The sequence below is a fragment of the Pituophis catenifer genome, unplaced genomic scaffold (assembly GCF_029215685.1).
Source record: "Pituophis catenifer annectens isolate HBS135680 unplaced genomic scaffold, rPitCat1.0.hap2 SCAF_7, whole genome shotgun sequence".
Lineage (NCBI taxonomy): Eukaryota > Metazoa > Chordata > Lepidosauria > Squamata > Colubridae > Pituophis > Pituophis catenifer.
This window is the reverse complement of record NW_027256887.1, coordinates 13,118,651-13,145,264: the sequence shown is the minus strand read 5'-3', so window position 1 is coordinate 13,145,264 and position 26,614 is coordinate 13,118,651. Positions and strand designations below refer to the sequence as shown.

The following is a 26,614-nucleotide window of genomic DNA, read 5'->3' as shown; positions in this document are numbered from 1 at the left end:
AGGTAGAAATATAAAAATAGAATTGAAATTTTGCCTTTAACCAAGATCAGGCTTTTATGCAAGTAGTAAATTTAATTATCAGTGGATCCCTGCCTTCTTATTAAGAAAGCCACAATATTGCATTTCTAAACAAGTCTAGTTCTAAATTCATCAACAGCTGGGATGTTCAGAGCATTTTCTGAAAAAAGCTATATTAATTATTGATGAAATATGACTTCTGAATGTGTGTTCAATGTGAGTTATAATATTAGTTATATTACCAGCAACTGTGGTTAGATCACTTTGAATTGAGGCATAGGGATAAACCAGAGGTGGGTTTCAGCAGGTTCTGACCAGTTCTGGAGAACCAGTAGCGGAAATTTTGAGTAGTTCGGAGAACCGGTAGTAAAAATTCTGACTGGCCCCGCCCCCATCTATTCTCTGCCTCCCAAGTCCCAAGTGATCGGGAGGAAGTGGGGATTTTGCAGTAACCTTCCCCTGGATTGGGGACGGAATGGAGATTTTACAGTATCCTTCCCCTGCCACACCCACCAAGCCACGCCCCACCAAGCCATGCCACGCCCACCAAGCCACACCCACAGAACCGGTAGTAAAAAAATTTGAAACCCACCACTGGGGTAAACACTTCTGGTGAAGACTAGAATAGATTTTTAAATAAAAGACTATACAGTTGGTCTAGGATTATAATAATTATAAGATAATTAAAAGAACTTTGGCTGAAGGAGGCTGTAGTTGCTGCTGAATTGTACATATATACAGTAGGTCTTCTCATTATTCACACAAAATTGCAAGTCAGTAAAATTGGTTAAAAGTTCAATTTTAGGCATACTTATTTACATAGCTTTACTTCTGTCACATTATCCTTAGTACCCAAAAGTGGCTGTCTATTTTTCAGAGATTAATGGGAAACAGATTTTAAGGGGAAATTATTCTTAGAACTTCTTTTTAGCAATAGCAACAGCACTTAAGACTTATATACCTCTCCATAGTGCTTTACAGCACTCTCTAGGCGCTTTACAATATCAGCATATTGCCCCCAACAATCTGATTCCTCATTTTACCAACTTCAGAAGGATGGAAGGCAGAGTCAATTCCAGGCGGTCGGTAGAGTTAACCTGCAATACTGCATTCTAACCACTGCGCCACCATGGCTCACTTATCTCAAAGATCCCGTTATCAAGACTTACGGTATATCCAAATAAAAATATGGAATATTCCATTCATCTGAATGCCTGCTCTTCAACAAATTACCACCAGCCTCAATAATTTATTTTGAGTTATATTCATGTACATATATATCTAGATCGGATTATAAATAGTCTTTCAAGAAAAGTGCATTTTCCTGATGAATTGGATGGAAGAGGCTACAAGTCAATGGAAAAGCACGTTCTCAGACCACAGATACTCCATGCTTGGCCTTGGCATTTCTTGCCAAAAGGATTTCAGGGAGCAGAATTGGGAAAGGCCTATATTTGGACTATTCACATTAGTCAGAAAAAGACAATATATGTAGAGTTGAGTGTTTCAGGCAATATAAAAACTGATAATAAATGAATAAACAAACTGCTTATCAAGAAACGTAAATGCATAATTTTTAACTTCTGCTATAGTGAGCATCTAGAAATTAGGTCCATCTATTTAGTATTCTGACTGTTACTTATAGTCTTCTGGCTGTTTGTATTTTGATACATTGAATATAACAATATCCACAATTAAATCACTAAAACTGGTAAAAAATGAAAAGAAATGTAACTTAAATTATTTTATGATATTAGCTAATCCTTGTTTATAATTATAATTATGATAACTATCATAGTGATATTAAGTCATGTTAAATCCACATATATGTAATTATGGCATCATTTCATGCTGTAAATACCAATGAAACATTCCTATTTAAAGCTCCTGAATGAAAACAGTTTTAAAAAGAGAATAAATTCAAACTTTTGCAACATGAGATCCAAGATGAAATGTCATATTTTCCTCTTTTTCTTAGTTTGTTATCTATCATACACACACACACACATACACACGCATGGGAAATATCTGAAGGATGCTGGAAAAATGTTTCCATGCATGCTGAAATAAGGTAGTAGGCTGGATCCAGACTTAGCTATCAATTTAGCAGTCTAATTGAAACCAATAAGACTTGTAGTGCATTCAGTGGTGGGTTGCCCCTGGTTCAGACCGGTTCGCAAGAACCGGTAGTAAAACCGGCGGGAGGCTCCGTCCACTGACCCGGGCGTCATCAGAAGTTATTTGCACATGTGCGCGGGCACGATGCGAACTGGTAGTAAAAGTAGGTAGAACCCACCCCTGAGTGCATGCTTAACGTAATGAAGTCTGGCTCTAGCCCTCCGAAGATCAGTTAAAAGGCAATTGTGGTGCTATGAAAGCTGTGTATCACAAAATAAAGGAACAGTAGCAGTGATAGTAGCTGTTTCTGTTGCTCCCCTCTGGAAGAAGGTTTCAAAGTATTTCTAGCAGGACTACCAGATCCTGTAACAGCTTTGTTCCCTATGCCATCAGTCTGGTAAACTTCCAAGATTAGTTTTTCTGGCCATGTACATGTACACATATGAACCAGACTGTGTTGTTTCTCTCTATGTCGTATAATATATGTGGGTATATGCATAATTTTGTATTCATTTATGTATTTATTTATTTATCTTGTCATGTTTATGTAGTGTATTTTGGAGGCGGTGATCCTTTGAGAGCTGTATGCAACGAAATTTCATTTTAATGTATGCCGATTATTTATTTAGTCAGTCAGTCAGTGTTTAGTCACTGCAGTGGTGGCGAACCTTTTACTCACTGAGTACCGAACAGGTACCTGCTTCGCTTGCGTGCATGCCATCTGCGCTAATGTGTGGTTCCCTCATGCACTGCACGTGCAGCCACACCATCTGCACGTGTGCACAGCTTTCACGCGAGCGCCCCGCCTTGCATGGCATGTGTAATTGCACCATCTGCACATGAGCATGGTTTTCACATGCACAAGTGTGAATGCCATCTGTGCATGCGTTGCACACCAGTACTCTCGCGTGCATGGGCAAACATGCGCACATGCACAGGAGAGCTCCAAAGACCAGCTGGATCCCCTGAATTGCGTGTATGTGTACCGGAGGCCCGAACACCAGTTGGGGTGCGTGCGCATGTGCAGCTGCAGGTGAGTTGGGTGACAGTTCGCGTGCCCGGGAAAATGGCTCTGTGTGCCACTTCCAGCACGCGTGCCATAGGTTCGCCATCACGAATGTAGTGTATATTGGAGGCGGTGACTCTTTGAGAGCCATAAGCAACGAAATTTAGTTTTTAAGCATGCCGATTAGTGTACATTCAAAGTGACGATAAAGTTATTTCTAAGTCTATAACAACACAGTCAGACTTTTCAGAGTATGAAACTCCATGAGTTTGATTATAATTACGTGCATTTAAGTTCCAGTACTGAAGCTGGTAAAGGGAAGTGATGCATCGCAAAGCAAACAGAAGCTGACCTTTGCATGTTTTCCCATCAGGCTGCAAGGTAAATCCAACTGGGCAACTGCAGCGGACTCCTGTGGCTGTATCCTTGCAAGTCCGGTCACAGCCTCCGTTATTAACAGCACATGTTTCTGAGAAATAAAGAGCAGAAAAAAAGAGAAGAGGGAGGGAGAGAAAAATATAAATAAAAAATACATAGTAGTGTCCTCTGTTAGTGATGGCTAACCTTTTTGCTGTCGTGTGCCAAAAGTGGGGGGAGCGCGGGGAGATTGCCCACGTGCGTGCCCACACCCATAATTCAATGCGGTCCACCCCTGCGCGTGTGCCCCCATGCTCCCCCCTGCTTTTAACATGTGATGGCACGGTGGGCCCAGTAGGCCCGTTTTTCACCCTCCCCAGGCTCCAGAGGCTTTCTAGGAGTCTGGGGAGGGCGAAAATGGTCTCCCCCACCCCTGGAGCCCCTCTGGAGGCCGGAAACAGCTCATTTCCCAACTTCCAGTGGGACCAGAAGGCCCAAAGTCAGCTGACCAGCGCACGCATGTATGCTGGAGGTGAGCTATGGCAATGCTCGCGTGCCCACTGATATGGCTCCATGTGCCACCTGTGGCACCCGTGCCATAGGTTCGCCATCATGGTCCTATGTGATCTGCATACCATAACATATATAAAAAAATCTATCCTTAAGCATATGCCATTATATTTCTGCCTGAGGCCAGCCAAGTTACCAAGAAAAGCCATATAAAATCAGTTTTTGTTCCGAGAGTCTTCTCCATAGATTGGAAGGTACCTCTTAACCAAAGTTACCTCAGGTATTTGATTACAGAGGTTTTAAACTTTCTTCAGCTTCAATCCCAAAACATATTTCAATCCAAATCTGAACTGATTTCTAATCTGAGTTGGGAAATAAATTGCACAAAATTCAGTGTGGCTGATTCTCAAAGGATTTTGCCAAGATTGCCGCTTTTACTAGGGAGCCTCACATTAATGAATGGAATTTTTTTTTTCAAGTGAACTAATGAAAGACAACTTATCATCAACCGTTTTTCTATGAAACTCCTGTAATGAATATAATGATTTTAAAGATATATTTTGGAAGAACATCATTTCAAAAAAACAAAATGCTTCCCATATTGTTAAGTCCCTGAGATTTCAGCAGTACTTCCTTTCAAGTAATGTCTTTGATGCCTTGTACTTATGAACTGTAGTGATCACTTTTTAATACTCATTTTGGAGGAAGAGCTGCTCTTGATGAACTGCTGAATTTGCAAAATAAAGGAGCTCGGAAAAGAAACACAGCGCTGGACTCCCAACTGACATTTTAAATCTTTTCCCTCATGGAAAGAGTTAATAGAAGATGAACTACATACATCACTTTGACAGGAATCTACAAGTCCAATCGGTTCGTACTGAAGTACAAGAAAAAAAAAAGGCATCTGGGTTTTGTCCACTTAAAGCTTTTTTTGCAAATTGAAAGGAGTTTTGGAGTGGGTGGGGAGGGCATGATTGAGGTCACTGAACCCATTCCAAGCTGTGTCATTGAAATTTCCCAGGGCTTGTAGAATGTCAAATGGTAGATAGGCAAACACTGGGAAGAGGAGGCCGAAACAGTTTTTTGTAACTTTTACAATAATGGGAAATGGTTATTAGGTACCACTTCAGCAAGAGGAGGAGGAGGAGGAGCATGCGACTTTATTACAAACAAACTCACAGGATGGAATCCAGTTTTCGTGAGCTAAATCATAAAAAACAACAACAACAGGAAACTGCATTACCTTTATCTCTGCAGACCAGAGATTAAATTGCTATATTAAATTGACCATGGTTTTGTGCAATGGTTATTTCATGGCCTGGAGTTCTATATTATGGTCCTAATACAGTATGTCTTCTCTATCTGAATTCACATTTCTGCCACACTGCTATAAGGCAAAGGTAAAGGTTCCCCTTGCATATATATGCTAGTCATTCCCGACTCTAGGGGGCAGTGCTCATCTCTGTTTCAAAGCCGAAGAACGTCATCAAAACGCTTCTGCGCATGTGCAGAAGAGCGCGTGCACACGCGAGCAAAGCAAATGTGCGCACGCAGCCCTGCTACGAACCGGTAGTAAAGGTAAGTAGAACCCACCCCTGCTCCCCATGATATATTCCAGTTCTTTTTATGACATTTATGAGGCACCAGGACCATAAACAGAGGTGGTAATAGCAGGTGAAGGAAACCCAAAGCAGAAATACAGGAAAGGAAAAAAAACAGCTTGAGCCACGGTGGCGCAGTGGTCAGTGTGCAGTACTGCAGGCTATTTCTGCTGCCTGCCAGCTGCCTGCAATTTGGCAGTTCAAATCTCACCAGGCTCAAGGTTGACTCATCCTTCCATCCTTCTGAGGTGGGTAAAATGAGGACCCAAATTGTTGGGGGCAATATGCTGACTCTGTAAACTGCTTAGAGAGGGCTACAGCCTGGAGCGAAAAGAAATCTCCTTAGAGGAAAGCTACAGAAAAGAAAATGGCCACAGTGAGGCCAACTTCAGGGTTGACAAAAGCACCGTTAAGCGGTATATAAGTCTAAGTGCTATTGCTATTGCTATTAGGGCCTACCACTTCTAGAAATTTTTGTCCTATTCTAGTTTTCCATTGTTAAAGGACCAAGAAAGATGATGGCTGGAGAAGAAGATATTTTTGGGAACAAAAACAGAAACCCATACACCAGATTTTGTTCCACTTCTAATGAATATCTATTCTTATTACACCTTTGCTAAAGAGTGTAGCTAATTTATCAGCAGCTCAATTTAAAATAAGACTTTAATTATACCATTTTAATTACACTGTGGTAGCATACCTTTAATCCCATCATCTCCTACCAACACAGGCTATTTGTTCATGGATGGCCTCTACTGAGATAGACAAAAGACACCCAGTGCCACTTAAGAGTTTATTAGAATTTGGGCAGGCAATGACGGCAACAACAAACCAATCTTTTGAGAATGAGGACAGTGCTGTATTTGTTGCCAAAATCTTTCTGGTTCTGCCAAAAAGTACAATTAATACTAAGTGTAAGAAATTGTAAATGGTTTAGTACCACTTTGTTGTAAAGTTGAGATTTACAGAAAGAAGGATTCTGTGGGTCACAGCCCCTGCAGATTTCTTGACAAGGTCAGAGGCAGGTGTTTTCAAATTTCCAGCTTAGTTTGTACAATAGTCCTGAACTTTTAAAATAATTTTTCACTTGAGTCCTGATTTAACTGCATAGAAAGAATACCTAGTATCTAAATCAGGGGTGTCAAACTAAAGGCCCACGGGCCGAATCCGGCCCACAGGATGCTTAGATCTGGCCCACGGGGCCACCCTGGAAACAGCAAAGGACCAGCCTGAGGTGCCTCTGCCAGCGAAAATGGAGTTCGGGAGGGCCATGAGCAGCTTAAAATGGAGCTCATGAGGCAGGCAGGTGGCCCTCCTGAGCTCTGTTTTCGCTGGCAGAGGGTTGCAGGAGGCCGTCACAGCTAAAAATGGAGCTCGGGAGCCCGTTTTCACTGGCAGAGTGCTCGGGCCACCACAGGTGCCCCTGACATGAATGACATCGAGCTGGCCATGCCCCTCTCGATGAACTACAACCCTGATTCGGCCCTCAATGAAATCGAGTTTGACACCCTTGATTTAAATGAACTCACTTTACTAAATGTATTTACTAAATACATTTAGTAAAGTGAGTTACTAAATAGTTACTAAACACTATTTACTAAATAGTGTTGGTCATGCTTGTCAATGACCTTTAGTCGACTCAAGATGGACCTGATGTATCCACCCTTGTGCTCCTTGATTCCTCAGTGACTTTTGGTACCATCAACCATGGTATCCTTCTGGATTGGCTGTGGGAGTAAGGATTAAGAACTGCGGTTGCGCAGTGGTTAGAATGCAGTACTGCAGGCTACTTCTGCTGCCTGCCGACTGCCGGCAGTTTGGCAGTTCGATTCTCACCGGCTCAAGGTTGACTCAGCCTTCCATCCTTCCAAGGTTGGTAAAATGAGGACCCAGATTGTTGGGGGCAATATGCCGACTCTGTAAACCACTTAGAGAGGGCTGTAAAGCACTGTGAAGAGGTATATAAATCTAAGTGCTATTGCTAATGTGTTGCAGTGGTTTGCCTCCTTCCTTAGCAGTGTTTTGAGATGATGCTCTCAGAAGAGTAGAGATTGCATCCATGGCCTCTCACTAGCAGGGCTTGAAGTTCTACATAAAAGTACTGGGTTAGCTTATCCATCAGTTTAGAGTTTGGCATCAACTTTGGGCTGTGCATGTGAAGCTGTCAATGTACTGACTTGAGGCTGTTTGACTCTGGATGGGGGAGAAACAGACTTCGGCTTAATTTTTGATAAGGCAGACTGGCTGTGTCTGTTTGGGACTCCTTGGCTGAGGAGGTTGCCACTGTTGGTCTTGGTTACCCTCAATTTGAGATTGGTGCACAATTTGGGCCTTCCTGGATTTGCAGTTACTGCTCAATAAGCACGAGGCACCTCTGGTCAGGAGGACCTTTGCAATGCTTTCTACATGAGGCTGCCCTTAAAAACCATCCAGAGACTACAGAAAGTTCAAAATGCAGCAGCCTGAGCAGGAACAAGCACTTCTCGCTATATGTGAGAAACTATTATTTATAGCACTTCTCACTATCGATGTTACAACTGCTACACACGCTGTGTTGGTTGCCAATCACTTTCTAGACGCAATTCAAGGTATTGTCCTCACCTTTAGAGTATAAAGTAAAGATAAAGGTTCCCCTCGCAGATATGTGCTAGTCATTCCTGACTCTAGGGGGCGGTGCTCATCTCCGTTTCAAAGCCGAAGAGCCAGCGCTGTCCGAAGACGTCTCCGTGGTCATGTGGCCGGCATGACTAAACACCAAAGGCGCATGGAACGCTGTTACCTTCCCACCAAAGGTGGTCCCTATTTTTTTACTTGCATTTTTTACGTGCTTTCGAACTGCTATGTTGGCAGAAGAAGCTGGGACAAGTAACGGGAGCTCATCCTGTTACGCTGCCCTAGGGATTCGAACTGCTGAATTGCCGATCTTTCGATCGACAAGCTCAGCATCTTACCCACTGAGCCACCGCGTCCCATTAATTTAAGTATAGGGATTGGTTATTAGGAGAACTGTTTTCAGTTACTTCTGCCTTCCCAATATACTTGGGGCAGAATGAGTATGCTCCACATCCCCTGAATTATATATTATCTTATGTGTCTTATTCACAGCTCTTGCCTTCTGGAAAAGCATCCTTGATATACACAGTTCCCACACTCCTAGGGTTCGAGAAGGTCTTTAATACATGGCTCTGTTCCCAAACTTGATTTGGATGTTTGTGGATGCTCTGTTGTTTTGACTGTTATGACTGTTTTCCTAACCAGTTATTATGTTTGTTTCAGTGGTGGGTTTCTAGCGGTTTGCCCCGGTTTGGGCGAACTGGTAGCAGCAGTGGGAAGCTCCGCCCACCCGCCCAGACGTCATCAAAAATGCTCTGTGCATGCGCAGAAGTGCCGCTTGCTTGTGTGTTACCAATAGCGAACTGGTAGTGTCGGGATTTGAAATCCACTACTGGTTTGTTTGTTTTTTACATTTTTAACTGTACAATTGTTATACTGTAAGCTGTCTGGAGTCTTTTGGAGTGGGCTGCTATACTAAATCTAATAAAGAGTAATAGTATTTATAATTATAATCATCATCATAATCTATTGCTGCTACTTGAATGAATAAATTGCTGGAAAATCACTATTTTAATTGAATTTCTGTATTCATGCATACATTTTCTTCCAATCATTCCAAACTGGTATGAAGAGTATACAAATAATTTAAGCCCTAAATATTTTAATATTTTCATTTTTCATTTCGTTTCATTTATTTATGATGATAAATGCTGTTTAGAAAGTAATGCTTGCATTGGATTCGATTTAAATTTAAATACACAGTAAAAATATGGAAACTTACTGCATCTATCATAGACTCTGAAGTGGATATCAATTAACCGCAATAAATGGAAAAATTGAGAGGAATTTTTTTCCTATTTAGAAAATCTAATGTATAATATTAATCAAGATCCTGTATATATGTTCTTAGATATTAATCTTCCTGAGCTGAGTTTCTTCCAGGTAAATAAAAAGAGATGGAGCTAAATTTAACCAAAACACTGATATGTTAGTTTCCAAGAATTTTCATCTGTTTTAGATGAATAAAGAAACAGAAATGAGGGAGAAAATTTTAGAACAGCATAAGGAATTTTATCTATCATCTATCTATCTATCTAGCTACCTACCTATCTATCTATTTATCCATCCATCCATCCATCCATCCATCCATCCATCTATCTATCATCTATCAATCAACTATCAATCAACTATCTATCTATTATCTATCAATCAATCAATCAATCAATCAATCAATCAATCTATCATCTATCTATTATCTATCAATCAACCAACTATCTATCTATCTATCTATCTATCTATCTATCTATCTATCTATCTCTATTATCTGTCTATCTATCTATTATCTATCTATCATCTATCTATCTATCTATCTATCTATCTATCTATCTATCTATCTATCTCTCTATCTATTATCTATCTATCAAAAGCGTCCTGTTTTTGGCCTCCCTGGCTTCCAGAAGGCAGGTGGAGGCCAGTGGGTAGGTGGGATGATGTGGGCGGGGCAGCCTTGTGGTCCTGCGCAGGCCGGATTAATGGCTTCGGCAGGCTGTATCCAGCCCGTGGGCCGTAGTTTGAGGACCCTGGATAGATAGATAGATAGACAGACAGAGACAGACAGATGTCTTCATATAATCCCTGGAAGCAAAGTTTGGAGGAAGAAAGAGGAAAAACATCACCAACTCAGAGAAGTCTCTCTCCCTCTCCCTCTCTCTCCCCCCCTCTCTCTCTGTGTAAAAAAGTCAAAAAAGTTGCTGCATATAATGGGGGGAGCTTTGATCATGATACTGGTTGCTATGTTGACTTTCAGCTATCAGATCGTATATAATGAAGGTAATGTGTCTGTTGAAATATCTCAACTATATTGTTTTTGAATGATGGACCAGGTTTATACAACTATCTACAATCTGTTTTTTTCCCAAGTGCCTTGGAACTTTTAATATTCCCACCCCCTATGTTTAGATAGAAGGTTGGTATTCTAAATGAAATGTAACTTTCTGCGCAATAGAGATCCACAGGTTAAGGCAACAAGCTCATAGGAAATTTGAAATCCATGTGAATAACACATTCTTCTTACTTTGGATAATTGTTCATAGATAAAATGACTAATATGACTAAATATGACTACAATTCTAATTAAATGCTATGTAAAAGGAAGGAATAATCCCACAAGAGCAATAATTAATTATTGTTTTTGCATTTACCAGTTTTAAATACTTCAAATAAAGTAGAAAAAACAGCAGCTGTTGTATTTGGCTATATTTATATAGTATCTTGATTAGAAAAAAAAAACATGGCAGCTTATTGACAACAGTAGGCAAGGAGATTTTTCCAATAATTTCAAACTTACTTCAAGAAAACATATATTATTCTATGACCAAAGTATAATGAAAACCATTGTTTTAAAGACTCACATAAAAGAGATCAATTATTTTACAACATCATTGCTTTAACCTAAAGCTCAAGAGTTGTGTCAATATGCATTTTATATGCATCGTATCATAATGTCATAATGCATCATCAAGTATCAAATATATATTTGATAAGTTTGTAGTCATAGAATGACACAAATCATGTGCGAAAAGTGAGCATTTGTCAGGTAAGTAAGTTAGCGGCCAATGTTTTCTCCTCTGCAGCAAATATTTTCAACATTTAACATGACAAGGTTATAAACAGATTGCGTATACAGAGAAAGTAGATGTAAAACGGAAAATAAAATGATTTTATTCAAGATTCTTGAACCAATTAGGAACCTCAGCAGTGGGATGGAACAAATTAAGTACAAAAATAACTGAAGGGCCCCTCATTCCCCACAGAGAAAGACAAAGTTGGGAGCACATCAAAGGAAGTGGAAGAAAAGTGTTACCCATAAGTAGCCGCCGTTTCACCCGCTTGTCCACATCAGCTACTGACGTGGCATTGAACTCAGAGCTCTCAATTGCAGCCTCATCCTTCTCTAAAACAAAGGAAGGGACAAACATGGAGCACTTGGTTAATGAGAAGCCCAGTTTTCCACTGTGGAAGACAGTCTCTTGACTTTGGGCAACTAAAGCATGAAAACATGAAAATCCCACTGAGAAATGTGACTTAAATCCCAGACACAAACCAAAGTGCGTTGGAAGGAGGTGCTAGAGGTGGTTAGAAGGGGGTGAAAACGAAGTCATTCACCAGCCAACACTTAAGGAGCTGATCTCCCACCAATAAAAACACATACACAAGAAAGGATGCCCAGGACGGGTGTTAATTGAGAAACGTAATTTACAACATTTAAAGTAAACATATTGTTAAAGAAGAGGAAACAAAAGGTAAGTATGACATGTTGACAAGTGCAAGTTTTTGAACATAGAACAGAGCTACAAGAATCCGGTGATGGGTGGGAATGGAAATGTGCTCATGTTGATTTAAAAAAATAAAAAAATAAAACACAAGAAATTAAAAAAAAACGCATGCATTTTAAAAAATAAAACTTAAAATAAAAGAAACACAAACTTAAAAATGAAACGAATTGGGCAGTGCTGGTTGCCTGCTTGTCTAATGAAACACAACTAGCTAAACATTCAGTGCTACAAAAAAGATGTCATAGGAAGAGACTAATAATTTTTGAAGCATGCGGTACAGCAGAGGGCGGTGTTAGTGATATGGCATCTTGCAGGTAATTTCTGATGTTTGGTATATGAAAAGCTCCAATTCAGCATTACAGCAAATTAATGTAGTATTTCAAAATACACCCCAAACGATCCATTTGCAGGGATGAGAAGAGATGATATGAGTAAAGAGGGTTAAATCATATGGAAAGCAGTGGTGGCGGGATTAAAATTATATAAAATGGAGGACTGCATCTCAAAGAAAAAACAAAACAAAACACAAGGGGGGAACTTGTACATGCAGCAGACATAAAATAAGAGAATAAGCCAAAGAAACAAAAACAAAATGGATTAGACCAGGGGTGTCAAACTCAAGGCCCAGGGACCAGATCTGGCACGCAGTGTGCTTAGACCTGGCCTGCAGGGCCACCTTGGAAACAGTGAAGACCGGCCAGCGGTACCTCTGCCAGCAAAAATGGAGCTCAGAAGCTCTGCCAGCATACACACCTCTGAGCTCCATTTTCATTGGCAGAGGGCTGCAGGAGCCATCGTGGCCGAAAACGGAGGTAAGGAGGGCCACATGCAGCCCTTCCAAGCTCTGTTTTCATTGGCAGAGGGCTGCAGGAGGCCGTCACAGCCAAAAATGGAGCTTGGGAGCCTGTTTTTGCTGCCAGAGCACTTGGGCCACCACAGGCGCCGCCCCCCCCCGACATGAATGACCTCAAGCTGGCTACACACCCCCTGCCCCCCTCCCCCGAGGTCAAATGCAGCCCTCAATGAAATTGAGTTTGACACCCCTGGATTAGACAAACAGATAACTTCGGCGCCTTTGCAAATATTTGCATCTGTGCAGTGATGCCAGAATTGCAGACATCACTGAAGAGAGTAAAGAGAAAGGAGAGACAAGGAGCAAAAGAAATCACAGGAAGGGGAAGAAGCTGGCAGGGTTTATCTGTGGAAATGCTAAATGGTTCTGTTGTTCTAGGAAGAAATCAAGTTCTAGATGGGATCAGGCTGCAATAGAGGCTTTGGTTTGACGTTGTCTTTTCCTTTTTTTGAGTTTTTTGTTTTTCCAGAAATAATTTATTAACTTCAGATATCATACAAGACAGGCAATCAGGAACCATCACCAGAAAGCAGGAATAAAATGAAAACAAAACAAAAAATTTGAAAAAAAAATATCTAAGAGAAAACTCTACTCAGAAAGTGGAGAAGGAGGTGTAAAAAAATAAAGCACACACAAGCAGCAATATGCGACTTACATCAGAATAAATAGTGTAACGTGACATCATATTACATAACAACATTGCGAAGATGGAAGGAGAAAGTATAGTGTTCAGTGATTCAACAATATGCCAAACCAAACAAAAATCATTAAAAGATACACGACAGAAATTTAAGCCGGATTTGTTTGTTCTCTCACTTACCTTCACTTACATCAGTACTCAGATTCCCAAGCCGTCTACAACCTAAGATTATCCTCTGCAGTTATGTGAATAGTCTTATTAAGATGATTCTTAATTATTCAAAAGTAAAACTATGGAGAAACCCCAAATATCCTGAGCCTAGCATAGCAGCTACATTTTACTTAGAATCTTAATCTGTCCACTTTTTGAAATGAAATCTATTCATTTCATCCAAGCTAATAGTTGTGAACTTAACCTAGGCTGAGGTATTTCCATGCTGGGATGAAAATCTCTGCTTTACATAATCAAAGTTTGTTGAAGGAGAGTTAGTTACTTGCCTAATAGTCTTTAACATATATATGTTATGGGACGAAAACCTCTGCTTTACATAATCAAAGTTTGTTGAAGGAGAGTTAGTTACTTGCCTAATAGTCTTTAACATATATATTGACAGGTGGTGGGTTTCAAATTTTTTTACTACCAGTTCTGTGGGTGTGGCTTGGTGGGCATGGCTTGGTGGGCGTGGCAGGGGAAGGATACTGTAAAATCTCCATTCCCACCCCACTCCAGGGGAAGGATACTGTAAAATCTCCATTCCCACCCCACTCCAGGGGAAGGTTACTGCAGAATCCCCATTTCCTCCCGATCAGCTGGGACTTGGGAGGCAGAGAATAGATAGGGATGGGGCCAGTCAAAGGTGGTTTTTACTGGTTCTCCAAACTACTCAAAATTTCTGCTACTGGTTCTCCAGAACTGGTCAGAACCTGCTGAAACCCACCTCTGATATTGACTTCATGGAAGTTGACTTTTTTTTTTTTTTTTTTTACAGTTGACAATTTATTTTTCTGTACGTATAAGCTAACTTTGGCTAATGCATCCATATTTAAAGAAGAGAGAATTCTGTATAAATGGTACGGTTTGCACTATCAGCTCTGTATTCATGAAAACTGAGCTTCTATTTTATTCAATGTTTCATGGTAAAATTTAATTAGGAATTATTATTGGACTTTCTGGCTTTTATATGCAGATTCCATTTAAAAATTAAGTAAAAATGCCATAATCCGTTATCTATCAGAATTATAATTATAATTATTATTATTATTATTATTATTATTATTATTATTATTATTATTATTATTATTATTATTATTATTTTGCTTTAATTTATATGCCGCCCTTCTCCGGAGACTCAGGGCGGCTTACAATGTGTTAAGCAATAGCCTTCATACTTTTGTATATTTATACAAAGTCATCTTATTGCCCCCATAATCTGGGTCCTCATTTCACCTACCTTTGAAAGGATGGAAGGCTGAGTCAACCTTGAGCCTGGTGGGATTTGAACTTGCAGTAATTGCAAGCAGCAGATGTTAATCTGTTAATAACAGTGCTTTAGTCCACTGTACTAAGGGTCTTAGTAAAGAGCTCTTAGTAAAGAGTCCACTGTGCTACAGGCTCTTAGTAAAGAGCCTGTAGTACAGGCTCTTTAAAGCTTACATCAGATACTGCTAAATTGGAGAAAAATCTAGGTGTGGATTTCTGTCACAAAAACGAAACTCACTCTTTAAAAGCAACTGGGATTTGGCCAGACATTCATTTTTATTTAAAGTGACAAATCCGTAATCAGCTAATGCATCATTATACTATTTATTTGCTGGCTTACATGACATTCACAATCCAATCTTATCAAATAACATTAAGATTCCTTAACATATCCTTTTCTACAACGGAGAACAGAAAAAATAGAAAAGCACTTACCAATGCATGTTCGGCCATCTGAATGCAGTGCATATTTCTGATGACAACCGCACACAGGACCACTATCTGTGTCATCACACGTGTGTTGGCAGCCTCCATTTCCATAGTTACAGGTTACTAGTTATTTTCCCAAAAATATGTATATACATATATATGAATAAAGCAACAATAAAGCCAATTAGTTCTTTCTGTCCTCCAGACACAAAAAATGATTTACAACTTAGAAAAACAATGACATTGATTGATAAATGTCTCCCCAAACTTCCTTGCTAAAGAGCAACAGTTTTAAGAAGTTATTAGTCCCAATGAAATGTCACTCAAAGTAAAGGCATTAAGGAATGTACTTCAGTCCTTTTTTAAATGAGGGGCTTCCACCTGTTCCAAACTTTTTTTAAACTCCTGTAAGGCACAGTCCACAAGGCTATAAGCAGGTGATCTAATTGTTTAATTTTGTTAAGACACAGACTATATATTTGATCGATATGGAGAAAGAGTCTTGATCAAAAAAGGCTGCCTACAGTAAAAAAAAAAAGTAAGCTAATGCCTTAGATTGAGGTGGTACAGAACATTTGCAAATAAATAAACAGCTCTTAAAACCATAGTTTTAACTAGACACACTGATTGCAATACTGCCTCCCCTAAGCAATAATTTAGGTAAGAAAGTATTACACTAAAGTAAATGCTAAACAAGAAAGTAATGAACTAAGACGTGCAAAAAATGCCAAAAATAACTTTCTTCCAATATGTAAGGAGCAAGAAGAAAGTAGAGGAAACAATAGGTCCATTAATGGCAGAAGATGGCAAGAAGGTGACAGGCAGCAGGGAGAAAGCAGAACTGTTCTTTGCATCTGTCTTTACACAAAAGGAAAAAAAAAAACCTCAACCTGTCAAAAGCAACACTGTGGACAGACCAAATAGCAGGGGTGAAATGCTCCCAGTTCAGACCGGATCGCCTGATCTGGTAACGATGGCAGTGGGTGGTTTGGAGAACCGGTAGCAAAAAACCCTGCCCCCCCCATGCCCAGCTGAGCAGCGTGATCATCAGAGGCTTTTTTTTTACTTTTAAAAGCAATGCTTTTAAAAGTAAAAAAAAAGATTGCGCGCCACAGCTGATCACCCCCCCTCGCGCACTGTTCTACTTACCGCATGCCTCCCTTTGGCGTGCACTGCGCGCGCATCTCTCATTTGGTGCATGGTGCGCATTGCGCATGCACAGACAGTAAACCGGTTCAGATTTCACCACTGCCAAATAGGCACAGAATTGATAACAGAACACCTATCTGCTTTGGACAAATTCAAAACTCTGGGATCAGATGATTACATTCCAGGATATTGAAGGAGCTGGCAGATGTGATCTCAGAACCACTGAATGAAATTTCTCAGAGCTCCTGGGACATGGGGGAAACTTCCAGAAGACTGGAAAAAGAGCTGATGTGGTTCCAATCTTCAGAAAAGATAAAAAAAAGAAGATCTAGGAAAATAGAGACCTATCCATCTGGTGATGATGCTGTCTATCGTACATTTTTCTAGCTTACCAAAAAGTAGGTTGTGGTTTACTTTGTTAAATGCCTTACGGAAATCCATGTATACTATATCCATTGCTGGTCCACTGATTTGATCACTGTATCAAAGAATGAAATATTTGTTTGGCATTATCTCTTTTTGACAAACCCATGTTGGCTTCACAGATCTGTTGCTTGATTATCTTTTCCAGGATCTTTCCAGATATTGATGTCAGGCTGATTGGTCTGTAATTTCCTGGATTACAGGAGTTTTTTTGAGTATGTGAACCACATCAGCTCTTTCCCAGTCTCCTGGCAGTGCCTTGGTGCTCCAGGATCTTTGAAAGATATGGTTCAATGGGTCCAAGATCATGTCTGCCAGCTCCTTCAGAACTCTGGGATGTAATCCATCAGATCCCGGGGATTTGAATTCATCAAGGGTGGACAGGAGTTCTTTTACCATTTTCTTGCCTATTTTAATTTGAATTTCTAGACCATTTTTTATGTTCTGTTTTTGGTAGGCTTTTTTTTTTGTATGAAGACAGATGCAAAGAAACAATTAAGCAGTTCTGCTTTCTTCCTGCTGCCTATCACTTCCTTGCCATTTTCTTCCATTAGTGGACTAATTATTTCTTTGACTTTTTAATTTTTTTTATATGTTGAATGAATCTTTTTTTATTACTTTTAACATTTATTGCAAGTCTTACTTCATTCTGAGCCTTAGCTTTCTTGACTTCATTTTTCAGATCTGGGCTATATGCTGGTATTCTGCTTTATTTATATGTCGTTCTTTTCATTTTTTATATTTATTCTTTTTTTCTTTCAATTTATCAGAGAGTTCTTTGCGCAACCATATTGGTTTCTTCTTGGATTTCTTATTTTTCTTTTTCAATGGTATTGTGCTGTTTTCAAATTTCCTATGCTTCTTGAGTTGTTTTCCCTTATAAGATTTTCACCCATAGAATCCTTCCCAAGCTCTCTCTAAATTTGTTGAAATTAGTTCTTTTAAGGTCTAAGGCACTGGTTTGATTATGTTCTATTGCTTTTGTCTGCATTATGTTGAATTTCAGAGTGACATGGTCACTCTTCCCCAAAAGTTCTCACAACTTCAATCTCTTCTATCATTTCATCTCTATTAGTAAGGAATAAGTCCAGTAGTTCATTTATTTCTTCTGCTTGTTTGGGTGGCCTGTAGTATACACTTATGGCAATGTCATTCTTTTTTAAATTTTATATTAACCAATATGCATTCTGGGAAGCTTTCATCTTTGGTTTTATGCATTTCTGTAGAGATGTAGTGATCTCTTACATATAGTGCAATTCTACCTCCTCTTTTGTTAGGTTTTTTCTTTTGAACAGTTTATACCTTCCATTAGTACATCCCAGTCGTAAGTTTCATCCCACCAAGTTTCAGGAACGGCAACTATATCATACTTTCCCTCATACTATTACTTCAGGTTCGCCCTGTTGGTTCCCCAAAATTTGAGTGTTGATGTATAGGCATCTGGTTCCTTTATGCCTGACCCTGAGTATGCTTTCTACATCTCCTACTTTGCAGCTGAGGTTTTCTTCCTTCCCATCACTCTCTACCTTCTTATTTGATTGGTTGTCTTGTAGTTTATGTTTGGGATTAGGTCCTAAAGATCCTAAAGATTGGTCCCTCTCCCCCCTCAGTTTTAATTTAAAGCCCTTTGCTGAGCCAATCATTTTTCAAATACATTCTTCTCGGTTCTTGTAAGGTGCAGTCCATCCCTTGCCAGAAGCCCTTCTTGTAGATAATGCAGACCGTGATCTAGGAATCCGAAATTCTTTTGGTGGCACCAATCCTTGAGCCAGTGGCTCATTTCTAAAATCCTTTGTTCCCTCATTGGATGTTGACCTTTTGTTGGAAGTACAGATGGGAATACTACTTGTGCTCCTAACTTAACTTAGTTGATGAACTGCTCTTAGTCTCTTGATATTGTTTTAGATTCGTTGTTTGTCAGGGTAATGATGATTTAATAGCTGACCAGTTGCTGTAATACTGTAATGCTGTAATGATGATGCAATGGTAGTAATGAGTCAGCAGGATTATTTGACTGTTACCACTTTAAGAGACTGTATTATAAGAGAGGCCCTGTTGGGGCCTCCGTGCTGTAAATGCTATTTGCCTGTGTTCAAGGCCTGTCTCAAAGTACCTGTATGCATATATGTTTTTGTGGATAAAACCACTATATGTAAATACAAACCTATTTACTGTATTTGCTCCTGGGTTGTCTTACCTAGTCACAATGTGCGCACTCTGGCATTGTTGTGTCATTCGTACTCACATGAAGGAGAAGAAAGATAATAATTTGTGGACTTGATTATTTTAGTGAGGTTCTCAGCCACATCTTTGATTTTTGCTCCAGGGAGAAAACATACCTCCCTAGATTGATTGTCCAGAATCATGGCTGATTCTGTTCTCCTGAGAATTGAGTCTCCTATCACCAACATTTGCCTTTTTTTTTTCCTGGGGAAGCCTGGGCTACTTTACTTCCTATCATAGGAGCACTTGATGATGTCCTTTCTCCAGGTGTCTGCATGCTTCCTTCCAGGGGGAGGCTAGGAAACAGTGGTGGTATTCAGCTGGTTCTATCTGGTTCGGGTGAACCAATAGCGGCAGGAGGCTCCGCCCATGTCCTGTAATCACGTCCCATTTTTGACGCTCTGCGTATGCGTGGAAGGTCCTGCGCGCGCACTCACATTTGCGAACCGGTAGCGAAGGTAAGTGAATACTACCCCACTATGAAATCAGTTCCTTACCTCCATTGGGGCTGGACTAGGCTGAACTAAACAGCAACGGCATTGCTCTTGGCTGTTTTTTTTAAATTCTGTGAGTGACATGTTTCCATCAGTCTATCTCTATAGGTTCATGTATAGGTTCAAAAATGTCCAGTTTTTTTTTTACTTAATTTCAAGAGGAATTAAACTTCTGCTAGCCATACCATGTTTTCCTAAGTGTGAAATACATATCCAATTGTTTTGTAAAATATACTAGCTTTCAATTATGATTCCTTTAAAATCTATTCATAAACTATATGCTATGCATATTTGAATGCAAATTTTATTTTGCTATGTGCGCAGCAAAATTTACTTTGGTTCATCTTACAGGCATTTTATTCCTAGTTTCAATATTTTGTTCTAAATCAGGCTCCCAGAAGTCCATAAATCAACCCCTTATTCCCTTGCCCCCACCTCACCAAAAAAAAAAAAAAAAGTTGGGGGGAGAAAGATCTTGTCCCTTCCCTTTTTGGGAAATCTGTTTGATGAATGAGCTGCTAAGGGGAAGCAGAACTGATTCCATCACTATAAAGTGCTTTCTGATGCCTCTAAGTTAATTTTTCTCCCTCAGTGGTAATTTCTATACTAGTAGTTTATAGTATGTTCTAGAGTTATCCAACTGTTCTTCTGTCAAAATAAAATCATTTTGGTGAAACTATGAAGTTGCTGTTAGTAAGGAAACAATTGATAGGTATCAAGCTGCCCTGTCTCTGCATTATTTTGTTCCTGGCATTTCTATTTTTCAGATGTTTTACAGCTAGCAAACTCCTGTTTTTCCCAACTCCAAAACTTCTGCTTACTTGCTTTCTTGCTTAAAAACAAAAAAAGAATATAATGTTCTGAGTTCACTTGTGATTCTTCACACTCTTGTTCACATCATCAATAAAGCTATATATACCCTGTTTCCCACAAAATAAGACATCCCCTGATAATAAGCCCAATTGGGCTTTTGAGCGCATGGCAATAAGGCCAAGCGCTTATTTCAGGGTTCAAATCTATCAGTTGCAAAGGGCCACACTACTTGGATCTGAACATATACTAACTATATCAATACATTATGACATCCTAGCTTTTTGGGAAGAACTTAATGCATATGAAGGCTCACACCAGCTAAAGAATTATCACTCTAACTTCTCATTGTTGGGAACAGATAACGATAATTAAACTTGCTCAGGAGGCATGAAATGCAACAGAGAAGATTAGCTAGAGTTGGATATTCTAATTTTCAACTACCAATGTAACTTCAAAGAAATGGTTGGAAAATTAATCTATTAAACCTTCTAAATGATTCAATTTCTGTTGCTTTTTACAGGAAAAAAAACAACCTTCAGCTGCACTGGCTCCCGGTGATCTTCCGGGTGCGCTTCAAGGTTTTGGTTATCACCTTTAGAGCGCTCCATGGCTTAGGACCTGGTTATTTATGGGACCACCTGCTACCACCAATAGCCTCCCACTGGCCGGTATGCTCTCATAGAGAGGGGCTCCTCCGGGTGCCGTCAGCCAAACAATGTCAACTGGCGGCCCCCAGGGGGAGAGCCTTCTCTGTGGGGGCACCTACTATCTGGAATGAGCTCCCCCCGGAGATATGGAGGATCCCGGATCTGCGTACCTTCTATCGCGCTCTCAAGACTTTTTTATTCCATCAAGCCGGCCTGGCCTAAATCTTTCCCCTTTAAAATGTAAATTTTAATTTGTTTTTAAAATTATTGGGTGTTTTAAATTTGTCTCGGCCAAATCGTTTAATTCGGTTTTATTCTGTTTTTAAATTTTGTATTTATGTGTTTTATTCTGTGGCTGTTCACCGCCCTGAGTCCTTTGGGAGTAGGGCGGTATATAAATCCAATAAATGAAATGAAAATGAAAAAGCTCAATAAAATCAATACTGTTTTTCCCGATTTTAGATAATAACAGCAAATATGGAAAATAAAGCATATTGGACATATGAAATTTAGCAATACATCTACCTACATTTGCAATCCTTCTGGTTTTTGGCAAGTTCAAAGCCAGGCCTACATTCACAGGCGACCCCACCTTTGGGTGTCTCCCGGCAGATATGTTCACACCCATGATCTTTGTTCATGCAGTTCATACCCTCTGGGGAAAAAAAGAGAAAAAAAATGAAGATGTTCTAAGAATAATCTGAACAATAATAAATTCTCAGCAGTCATAAGGATTTTCTGTCTCCTTTCATATAATATAGAAAATACCCTGTTTTCCCGAAAACAAGACCCAACCGGAAAATAAGTCCTAGCATGATTTTTCAGGATGCTTGTAATATAAGCCCTATCCCCAAAATAAGCCCCAGTTAAGTTTATCAGCCAGATGGATGCATTTAGTACCATATTTTCCCCAAAATCAGACCTAACCAGAAAATAAGCCCTAATGCATCTTTTGGAGCAAAAATTAATATAAGACCCGATCTTATATTCAACATTTATGTGAAGCCGCTGGGCGAGATCATCCGTGGTTTTGGGGTGAGGTTCCACCAGTATGCTGACGATACTCTGCTGTACATCTCCACCCTGGACCACCCCAATGATGCCCTTGATGTGATGTTTCCAGTGCCTGGAGGCCGTGCGGATCTGGATGGGGAGAAACAAGCTCAAACTCAACCCCTCCAAGACCGAGTGGTATAGTCAGCTGGTTCCATCGCTGACTATTGGGGGCGAGACTTGGCCCCCTCAGAGAGGGCTCGCAACTTGGGTGTCCTCCTGGATGCACGGCTGTCTTTGGAAGATCACATGACGGCCGTGGCCAGGGGAGCTTTCTATCGGGTTCGCTTGATGCACCAGTTGTGTCCCTTTCTGGACCGGGATGCCCTGCGCACGATCACTCATGCCCTCATCCCGTCCCGTCTGGACTACTGCAACACTCTCTACATGGGGCTCCCCTTGAAGAGCACTCGGAGGCTCCAACTGGTCCAGAATGTGGCCGCGCGGGTGATTATGGGTGCGACTTGGCGCAACCATGTAACACCCCTCCTGCACGAGCTGCACTGGCTCCCGGTGGTCTTCCGGGTGCAATTCAAGGTGTTGGTTACCACCTTTAAAGCGCTTCATGGCTTAGGACCGGGGTATATACGAGACCGCCTTCTGCCATCAACAACCTCCCACCGGCCAATACGCTCCCACAGAGAGGGGCTCCTCAGGGTGCCATTGGCCAAACAATGCCAACTGGCGACACCCAGGGGGAGAGCCTTCTCGGTGGGGGCACCAGTCCTCTGGAATGACCTGCCCCTAGAGCTTCATCTTAGCCCCGACCTGCGTACTTTTTGCCGCGCCCTTAAGACCCTTCTGTTCAAGCAAGCCGGACTGGCCTAGTACAAATTTTATAATGGGCGTATGTGTGTTTTAATTCGCGGGCCAAATTTTTATATCCGATTTTAATTGGTTTTAAATTTTATAAATCTATGTATTTTAATATGGCTGTACACTGCCCTGAGTCCTTCGGGAGAAGGGCGGTATAGAAATCTAATAAACTTCAAACTTATTTTCAGGGAAACACGGTAGTACTCAGAATCTTTCTTGGTCCCCCCCCCCAAGGACATCACTAAATATTTATATTCATTGAATAAATATTCACTGATTATTGTTTTAATACACTCTTCCAGGATTAGGTTATATTGCATTTTAATACTTCAACATTTAAATGATATGATAAAAAGTTTTTTAAAAATCATATTCACTGTAACTTAATATGCCAGAAAGAACATTCCTGAGAACCAGTTTGGTGTTGTGATTAAGTGCTGACCTTGAAACCAGAAGACTTGAGTTCTCACCTTCCTTAAGCATGAAATCCAGGTGGGAGTTATTGGTCTAATAATTCAGCCACCTTGCAGGATTTTTATTGTGGGAAAAATAGGAGGCAGGAGCAATATTGTATTTTTCGGAGTATAAGACGCACCTTAGTTTTTGGGAAGGAAAATAAGAAAAAAGCTGATTGGCAGGTGAATCGGCCTACCGGAATACCCCCAATCAGCTGTTCCCAAAGGTGAATTTTAGCAACAGGTTCCTTAGTTGTGAGCTCTGTGCCTTGCTTTTTTTTTTTTTTTTTGCTTTTTATTCTGCTTCTGAAACGTCTGAAACTCTGTTTCAGAAAAAACTTTCTTTTCTGCCTCTGGAAGCCTCCGAAACAGAGCTTCAGAAAAAAAGCCTCTGAAGCTCTGTTTGGGGGCTTTTTTTCTGAAGCTCTGTTTGGGGGCTTCTTTTCTGAAGCTTCTTTTCTGATGCTTTTTTCAGCCTCTGCAACCTCCGTTTGAGAAGCTGGGCTACATTCGGAGTATAAGATGCACCCAGATTTTCACCCTCTTTTTTTGGGGAAAAAGATGCATCTTATACTCCGAAAAATATGGTAGATATGTTTGCTACTTTCAGTTTTATATAAAGTATTTTATATAATAAGGCAAAATATAATAATAATATCTTAACCCCCAGTGAGGCACTACCTTGGTGTGATTGTGGGGCTTGTGTGCTCTGAAGAAGATGAGAGCTACGCCAATGGCTCAACCATACTCCATACTCCACTCCTCTGCTCACTTATGCTACCAGGCTCGAAATTTTGGGCCTGGACAACCTGGAACTACGCCGCCTATGATCTGACCTAAGCATAGTACACAAAATTGTCTGCTACAATGTCCTACCTGTCAACGACTACTTCAGCTTCAACCTCAATAACACTCGGGCAAACAATAAATACAAACTCAAGGTAAACCGCTCCGAACTCAATTGCAGAAAATACGACTTCAGCAACAGAGCAATCAACGCCTGGAATGCTCTACCTGACTCAGTTGTTACATCCTCAAACCCCTACAGCTTCAACCTTAACGGGTCTACCGTGGACCTCCTCACCCCATTCCTAAGAGGTCCATAAAGGGGGCATGCATAAGCACACCAGCGTGCCTACCGTCCCTGTCTTACTGTCCCCATTTATTTGTACTCATTTCCTATGTTCATGTCCATGTTTATACTCATTTCTTATGTTCATGTCCATGTTTATACTTATACCTGTTATCTTGTACATGTTTGACAAATAAATAAATACTACTAAATACTAAAAAAAAAAAATACTGAACAGGTCTCATTCGAAGTCAAAGAGTGTCACGCCCATAAAAAAATATGGTAAGATATAAATTACAGAAACTCATACTGGCTTAGTCATCACCTGGGTCAACAAGGACCGCACCAGTTCTGGGAGTTCCTGGATCAGTGGTGGGATTCAGCCGGTTCGCACTACTTCGGGAGAACCGGTTGTTAACTTTCTGAGCAGTTTGGCAAACTGGTTGTTGGAAGAAATCATTAGGGCAGAGTTGTTAAATTACTTGAATCCCATCCCTGTCCTGGACATCTGAAAAATGGGCTATAGAACTCAGGACTATTGGCTCACCAACCAGAGCCACCAACTGCAGAACTATTGGAAGGAAAGATGTTTATCCATTGCAAATAGACAGTGATTGAAAACAAAGAAATAATGATCAGAAATAATGATCAAGTCCAACAAGAAGAAGATATTTGAGACAAATGCACCAGTTCTGGAAGGAACAACATCCATAATTAGAAATAACAGATCATAGGCTAGCAGGTTAAAGTTGACTTAATATGAAATAGAATATTCATGGAAGCAGAATTGGAAGAATTGCAAAGGTCTACCCTGACCAAAGAAATCAAAAATAGATTGCCAGAAATAACTCAGACTATAATATAAGGGCAAATTAGGGGGAGTTGGCAATAGAGGAAAACAGAAGATATAGACATATTTTATATGGAACCAGGCACACTCTCCTCTGTCTGAGAAAGAACAAAGCCCTCTAATTAAAGAAGTAGAAAAATTGAAGTAGAAAAAAGAATAACTGAGCATCCAGAACAGCACAAAAACCATAAAATAAGCTTGCCAGCATTGAAGCTTGTTCCAAAGAAACAGCTAGCACAAGCATTAGAAGATGCTAATACAGCAATATCAAATATATGCACCATCTCACTACAAGAAGCAAACCAACTAATGTACAAAACAACTGCAGTTATAATTGTATACTTGGGATGCAAATCAACAAAAAAAGAGAGGAAAAAGTCAAACACTGCACCACCAAAATGGAAGATCAGGCTTGAAAGTTAGATTAGCAAACTGAAATTAGATGCAAATAAGTTAGATGAAAGAAAAGAAGTTTTGGGGAAAGCTACAGGACAGTGATGGCTAACCTTTTTGCCATCGTGTGCCAAAAGTGGGGGGAATGTGATGGGGTCACGCGCGTGTGTGCCCACACCCATAATTCTATGCACCCCGCTCCCCCCGCGTATGCATATATGACCGCCACGATCCCCCTGTTTTTGGCATGCGATGGCAAAGTAGGCCCAGTAGGCCTGTTTTTCACTCTCCCCAGGCTCCAGAGCCTTTCTAGGAGCCTGGGGAGGATGAAAACGGCCTTCCCCAGCCCCCCGGAGGCCCTCTGGAGGCCGGAAATGGCCCGTTTCCCAAATTCTGGTGGGCCCACAATGCCCAAAAATCAGCTGGCTGGCATGCACATGCTGAGCTAGGGCAACGCTCGCGTGCCCACAGGTAATGGCTCTGTGTGCCAACTGTGGCACGCGTGCCATAGGTTCGCCATCACGGCTATAGGATAACTCAAAGAAATATAACAAGAACACAGCTTGGTTAAAGATGGATGGATACAAATAAAAAAGAAACTGAAATCAAAGAACTCATAACAGCTGAAAATATACAGAAAAGGGCAAATAAAAACCAAGAATTGATCAGCTCCAAGTGAAGATGAATTGCATAGATTTTGGTTGAAACATCTGACTAGTCTACATCCACTTGTCAAGTAGTTAATAACATATTGCAAGGAGGTGAAATTGAAGTGTGGCCAACGTCTAGCAAAACCTACCTGATAATGCAAAAGGGGCAGCACCAG

General features: G+C 40.5%; 1 protein-coding gene across 1 annotated transcript in view; it reads right to left on the bottom strand.

Annotated features, from left to right (window-relative positions):
• Positions 1-26,614, bottom strand: part of SCUBE1 (signal peptide, CUB domain and EGF like domain containing 1) — a 194,353-nt gene that overhangs the window by 48,863 nt on the left and 118,876 nt on the right. The window contains exons 5-8 of the mRNA XM_070946765.1: positions 21,679-21,804; positions 15,407-15,523; positions 11,528-11,617; positions 3,495-3,611 (exon numbers count right to left, since the gene is read on the bottom strand). Coding sequence (XP_070802866.1) covers positions 3,495-3,611; positions 11,528-11,617; positions 15,407-15,523; positions 21,679-21,804 — 450 coding nt within the window. The remainder of the gene's footprint in view (positions 1-3,494; positions 3,612-11,527; positions 11,618-15,406; positions 15,524-21,678; positions 21,805-26,614) is intronic.